This window comes from Lipotes vexillifer, unplaced genomic scaffold (genome assembly GCF_000442215.2).
Source record: "Lipotes vexillifer unplaced genomic scaffold, Lipotes_vexillifer_v1.1 scaffold413, whole genome shotgun sequence".
Lineage (NCBI taxonomy): Eukaryota > Metazoa > Chordata > Mammalia > Artiodactyla > Lipotidae > Lipotes > Lipotes vexillifer.
Window position 1 is genome coordinate 1,742,002 of NW_006769725.1, and position 7,340 is coordinate 1,749,341.

Consider the following 7,340-nt stretch of genomic DNA (forward strand, 5'->3'; position numbering starts at 1 on the left):
GGAAACATATTTATGCTATTACAGAGTTCTTCACCTTAGGGATCTTTCATTTATATCTGTGCATGGCAGCCTGGTGAGGGCCTTGATACTCTGTCTTGGTGGCTCTGGTCAGGCTTTTCCACTGTTACTGTTATACATATCAAGTAGGACCTACACGGGTTGTCCACATTTTGGTCCTAAGCCAAACTGACATTCAGCTGATATGCATTGCTGTGGCTGTATCAGTTGTATACACTGGCATCTATTTTTCTTGATCAAGACCTGTGAGGTCCTAGTTCGATTTTTCAGCATCCTTTCAAGCTCTGGGACCCTGTGATTTACTGGCCCCCACCAAAGATTTCTGTAGGCCAAACTATTCTGATTACACTGAACCTGATCCCTATTATGATAACTGTTTCCACCTTGTCTCCAGTTGTTAATTACTGCAAAGTGCTGTTTTTTAAGCCTCTCGTAGCCCCAAGATTCTGATGTCTCTATTGAAATAAGGAGCCCATTTTAACTACAGCATTTCCCAGCTTATAGAGAAGAGTCATTAAAATGCTTTTCATGTCCTCCACAAAATATTAGCAAACCAAATTCAATAATACATTAAAAGGATCATACACCATGATCAAGTGGGATTTATTCCAGGGATGCAAGGATGGTTCAACATCAGAAAATCAATCAATGTGATACACCCATATTACCAAATGAAGGATAAAAATCATATCACTTCAATAGATGCAGAAAAATCATTTGACAAAATTCAATATCCATTTATAATAAAAACTCTCAACAAAGAGGGTATCCAGGAAACATACCTCAACTTAATAAAGGCATATATGACAAGCCCACAGCTAACATTATACTCAATGGGGAAAACCTGAAAGCTTTTCCTCTAAGATCAGCAACAAGGATGCCCACTCTTATTTTTGTTAACAAAGTATTGGAAGTCCTAGCCAGAGCAATTAGGCAAGAAAAAGAAATAAAAAGGATCCAAATTGGAAAGTAAGAAGTAAAACTGTCTCTATTTACAGATGACATGATATTATATACAGAAAACCCTAAAGACTCCACAAAAAAAATCTGTTAGAACAAATTCAGTAAAGTGGCAGGGTACAAAATCAACATACAAATTCTGTTGTATTTCTATACACTAATTAATAATGAACTATCAGAAAGAGAAATCAAGAAAAATAATCCCATTTGCAATTGTACCAAAAAGAACAAAATACCTAGGAATAAATTTAACCAAAGAGGTGAAAGAACTGTACACTGAAAACAATATAAGACACTGATGAAAGAAACAGAAGACACAAATAAATGGAAAGACATTATATGTGCATGTATTAGAAAAATTAACATTGTTAAAATGTCCATACCACTCAAAGCAATCTACAGATTCAGTGCAATCCCTATCAAAATTACAATAGCATTTTCCATAGATATAGAACAAACAATCCTAAAATTTGTACAGCACAACAAAAGACCCTGAATAACCAAAGCAATCTTAAGAACAAAGCTGGAGGCATCACACTGCCTGATTTCAAACTATACTACAAAGCTACAGTAATCAAAACAGTATGGTATTGGAATAAAACCAGACACATAAATCAATGGAACAGAACAAGTGAGCCCAGAAATAAATCCACACATATATATTGTTTAATTTATGACAAAGAAGCCAAGAATATACAATGGCAAAAGGACAGTTTCCTCAATAAATGGTGTTAGGAAAACTGGACAGTCGCATGCACAAGAAGAAACTAGACCACTCTCTTACATCATACACAAAAGTGAACTTAAAATGGATTAAAGATTTGAATGAAAGACCTGAAACCATGAAACTAGAGGAAAACAGGTGGTACGCTCTTTGACATCAATTCTGGTGATGATTTTTTGGGTCTGACACCAAAAGTAGAGGCAACAAAAGTAAAAATAAAAATGTGGGACTACAACAAACTAAAAAGCTCCTGCACAGCAAAGAAAACCATCAACAAATGAAAAGGCAACCTACTGAATGGAAGAAAATATTTGCAAATCACACAACTGATAAGGGGCTAACTAACATCCAAAATATATAAAGAACTCATCAACTCATTAGCAAAAAAAAAATCTGATTTTAAAATGGGCAGAGGATTTGAATACACATTTTTCCAAAGAAGACATACACATGGCTAATATGTACATGAAAAGACGCTCAACATCACTAATCACCAGGGAAATGCAAACCAAAACCATAACACACGTTAGAATGTCTATAATCAAAAATACAAGAAATAACAAATGTTGGTGAGGATGTGGAGAAAAGGGAACTTTGTGCACTGCTAGTGGGAATGCAAACTGGTGCAACCACTATGGAAACAGTACGGAGGTTCCTAAAATATTAAAAATAGAACCACCAAATGATCCAGCAATCCCACTTCTGGGTATTTGAAGAAAATAAAAACCAATTTGAAAAGATATATACAGCCCTACTGCAGCAATATGTACTATACCCAAGACATGTAAACAACGTTAAGCGTCCACTGGCAGATGAGTGGATAAAGAAGACACATACACACACACACACACACACACACACACACACACACACACACACACACACTATAAAAGAGAATAAAATCTTACCATTTCCAACAACATGGATGGACCTCAGGGGCATTATGCTAAGTGAAATAAGTCAGATAGAGAAAGATAAATACCATATGATCTCACTTATATATGGAATCTAAAACAAAACAAAACAAAACACAAACAAGCTCATAGATACAGAGAATAGATTGGTCGTTGCCAGAGGTGGGGGATGGAGGGGTGGACAAAATGGGTGAAAGGGGTCAAAAGGTATGAATTTTCAGTTATAAAATAAGTCATGGGAATATAACGTACAGCATAGTGACTATAGTTAATAACACTGTATTGCATATTTGAAAGATGCTGAGAGTAAATCTTCTCATCACAAGAAAAACAACTTTTGTAACTAGGTATGGTGATTTACTGTGGTGATCATTTTTCAGTATATACAAACATTATGACCTTGTACACCTGAAATTAATATAATGTTATATGTTAATTACACCTCAATTTAAAAAATGCTTTTCACTGATGCTACTAATCCCTTCACCAATCTATTTCTCAAGGTCTTGGTGAAAGGAGTTTCAGCAATAGGTCCTCTTGGGAGACTTAGGAGATCATTAGGGTTAGGGTGTCAGACTGCACATGACACCACCACTCCCAAATTCCCAACTTTGTAAATCTTTGAATCCCTTTATATTATCTCAAGGAATGTTTGCGTTCTCAATTTCATTTAATGTGTCATTATCAAGTCTACATTTCAGTCAACTAACTGAACCAACAAGCAGAATCATTTTCAGCTGCTCAAGGCAGCACATTAGATGCAGGATCTGTGGCAAGTGCACCCGCATCAGTCAAGTCTGCCCAGTCCCAAATTACCCTTTTCCATCCTCAGTACAACATTTTCAGAATTCCATATGTTTTCCTCAGATGTTGCCAATGTAAATGAGCAGAGTCTAGACTTCTTTTGGTGGGAGTCTTCTCCTGGGTTTGCTCTCTTAATTGTACCCACCACAGCTCCTCTCCATGCTGGTCTCTGATATGATGCCTACAGAGATCATGAGATGGCATCTGGGAGGAGATGGAGTGAGGTCATTACCGGATCTTCACCTAAGGCAGTAACAGCCTCTTTAGGCAGGAAGAGCTCCCGTTTTGATGAGCAAGGAAGGACTTGCCAACTGTGCTGGTTTGCCTGGGGATGAGGGGTATCCTGGGACACAGAACTGTCAGAACTCAAGACTAGTTTAGGGTATCACAAGTCCTCCAAATCACCCTACCCACGGATCCCCATTTCAAATCAACATCCTCCTGTTTCCTGGTCAATACTCTTCACTTTCACAAGAGAGTCCTGGTGAGGCTGTGAATACAACTCCTGTTAAAATCTGGCAACCAGCAGGATGAAGTATGACCTTGGGTTTCTGTTATTTCAGCCTTATAGCGAGTAAGGGAGAAGAGACTCTTTTAGCAAAAACAGAGGCATTTTTTCTAGTGTTTATACGGTGCCTTGAGCTGAGAATGTAAGCCTTTGAACCTAAACTATCTCTTTCTTTATGAATCCATCTCTGTAGAAGCAACCAACCTATCCCACAGTCCTGGACTTCCTCACTTTATACTGTTATATGGCAGCAACCCACTTATCAGCCAAAACTTTCCTATCCTTAGATAATGCAACACATCCAGTTTTTACTTCATGTTTGTGTTTTGGGGGTCCCAAAGATATTTTGCTACATTAATTTTTATTAACTTTACATTTTTACCGTTCGTATTGAGGTCGTTAGTCCATCTAAAGTCTTCCTTTTTATATAGGGTGAGGTGGTAGGTCCATGAGGTAGGTAGCTGTCCCAATCCTGTTACTGAACACTCTATTCTTTATGTGTTGAATTTTGTGCTAACTCTGTAACTAATATATTCAGGGGGTCTGTCTGTGAGCTGTTCTATTCCATTGTTCTACATGTTCTCATGACTTTGATGTATACGCAAATATCTCTGATGTAAATGTGAAAAAGCTGGAGGCTTAGTATGAACAAAATGATGTAAAAATATCTCAATACTTTTTATAATATTCTGGATATGTTGGTTTAAATAAAATATATTAACATGAATTCCACCTGTTTCTTCTTTTTATGAGGCCACAGGACAGGAATTACTCATGTGACTCACTTTGTTTTTTTCTATTCGACAGTGCTGTTCTAACTGTACTCTAGTGAATAGAGAACGGACTATGGAGAAAGGTAAGCATGGATTTAGAGGCCTCCTCCTTCACTTACGAGCTCTGTGGACTTGGCACATTACTTAAACTATCGACTTCCTAAGGGAATTGCGGGGACTACATTAAATAGGATAAGGTATATAGACTACCTGGTACCTGGTTAAGTAATCATCCAATGTCTGTTTCATTACCTTTCTCTGAGGATAACTAAGTAGCTCATTCATAACAGTATACAGCAAATATGACTTCACATATACTAAATGAATGAATTTCATAGTGAAATTAGCTATTGAAATATTTTTAAAATTCCAAATTCCCTATCATATGACTGCCAAGACCCAGCATTGTCATTTTTAAGTGTAACAATATTTTAAGAAAACAAGACAATTATTTTATAATTTTATTCATTCACTGTTTCTATGCTTTAATAAATCTTTGCATAAGTAAATACATTTAGTTAGAGCTACAACACGGAAACTAGACGAGAAATAGGCATTCCGGATCTTTTCAAAATAACTATATTGAGGAAACTCTTGACTAAACGTTACCTTCAGAAATACCCCTACGCCTTCTACTGACACCTAGAACAACCTGTGTAACCTTCAACTTTTAATGAAATCATGTACTACTATAGTTTACCTAGAACATCTTCTTACACTCTTTAAAAGCATTACTTCAAAAACAAAAAAGTCTCCATATAATTCTATAAATAAATAGTAAACGTTACTGGCACCTGAGCTTAAGAATTTACAGTTGTTTCCATTGGTTCAGTTATTAACTTCAAAAGTAAAACCTGAAATTAACATTCATTTCTGGGCTGTAATTACTGATAGTAATTAGAATATTTTAATATCTGATGTAAAGATAATTCCTGATACGGGGGAAGTGGTTACAAAACTTTCTTCAAACCCAGAGGAAAGTGAGTTTGCTGTAACACAATGAACTCTTAATTACCTGAGCTAATCAAGGGGAGTTTAGGCCAGGTCACTCAGTTGAGAACTCGGCTTGCCTTGACTCTGGGGACGTTTGTCTGAAGACGTCAACTCCACAGGCAGCCCTTTCTCAAGGAGCTCACCCACTCTTCTCAGCTCTGCCCAATTCTCAGGCTGTGCTCAGCTGAAGGCACCAACCTCAGGATAGGGCCATGGTCCACAAAGGCCCAGCAGCAATGGTGTGGAGCTGAGACAGGGCACTTGGTCAGGGGGAAAGAAAACTGCTTTTACGAAGGGATTTCTGACTGAGGACCAAGGTGATGAGGAGATGGAACAATGTCGAAAGAACATTAAAATCTAAGGCTGCACAAGGCATTGTAAACAGCAGTGGTCTTTCTTAGAAATGTTAGAATTCAGCTGCACAAAAAGAACAGATATAATCTAGGATTGGAATAAAAATATCTGAGGAGTTGTTTTTCTCTAGGCAACAGAGTAAGTGTTGTTTCTGGTTTTAGCAAAAGTTCATCTCTGCCTAAAATTCAGTTAGATCTTTTTTTTACAAAGTAGATTTTTAATAAAATGAACAACAAAAGCATTATGGGTTTTAATACTGATATCAATTTATTACTAATTTTAGTCTTCCCCTTAGCTCCCTATATAAAAATGATGGGTTTCTCAGTAGTAGTTACAATAGCTTTTAAACAGAACTTGGGCAAAATAATTAAGATAGAAACCATAAATAACCATAAAGTTAAATGAAGCAAAATTGTCTAGTGAGATGTTTACCCTAAAGTATATTAATATTCGTCCACAAATTTTTAGATTGTTAAAGTAAAATTATCTTACTCTAGTGTATTATGAATCATTATAAAAGATTCCAATCTTTGAAAATTATGAAAGACTTCAAGATCTCATTAATGGAGTTAGAAATATCAGCTATTAAGCTACTAGTCAAGTTTGGTCTGTATTTTCTGGGCCTCTTCAGGCCAGGAATAACAATCGGGTAGAATCTGCTCATAATCAGTGCTATACATCTGAGAGTAGACAAATGCTTCCTTGTTTTGGGGTTCAGGATAAACTGTGGCTGTCTTTTCTTGGTATGCATCTTTCACAATCTAGAAATAAGAAAAGAATATTAATTATTTTAATGGATAGAGATGATGGTGAGCACATGTCAGAAATTTTTTATCTGTTTCAGCAACAGATGAATGGATAAAGAAGGTGTGGTACATATATATAATGGAATACTACTCAGCCATAAAAAACAACAAAATAATACCATTTTCAGCAACGTGGATGGACCTAGAGATGATCATACTAAGTGAAGTAAGTCAGAAAGACAAATACCATATGGTATCACTTATATGTGGAGTCTAAAATATGACACAAATGAACTTATCTACAAAACAGAAACAGAATCATAGACATACAGAACAGACTTGTGGTTGCCAAGGGAGAATGAGGGGCCAGGGAGAGACAGATTGGGATTAGCAGATGCAAACTATTATATATAGAATGGATAAACAACAAGGTCGTACTGTATAGCACAGAGAACTATATCCAGCATCCTATGATAAACCAAAATGGAAAAGAGTACAAAAAAAAAAAAAGAAGAATGTGGGGGCTTCCCTGGGGGGGCGCGGGGT

General features: G+C 36.6%; 1 protein-coding gene across 2 annotated transcripts in view; it reads right to left on the minus strand.

Moving 5' to 3' along the window:
* Positions 1 to 5,165: 5,165 nt before the first annotated feature.
* ME1 (malic enzyme 1) overlaps positions 5,166 to 7,340 on the minus strand; it is a 194,458-nt gene continuing 192,283 nt past the window's right edge. Inside the window, exon 14 of one of the 2 annotated variants that reach the window (XM_007445886.1) lies at positions 5,166 to 6,809. In XM_007445886.1, the coding sequence (XP_007445948.1) occupies positions 6,642 to 6,809 (168 nt within the window). In that variant the 3' untranslated portion in view covers positions 5,166 to 6,641. The remainder of the gene's footprint in view (positions 6,810 to 7,340) is intronic. The other variant, XM_007445885.1, reaches the window with a different exon arrangement.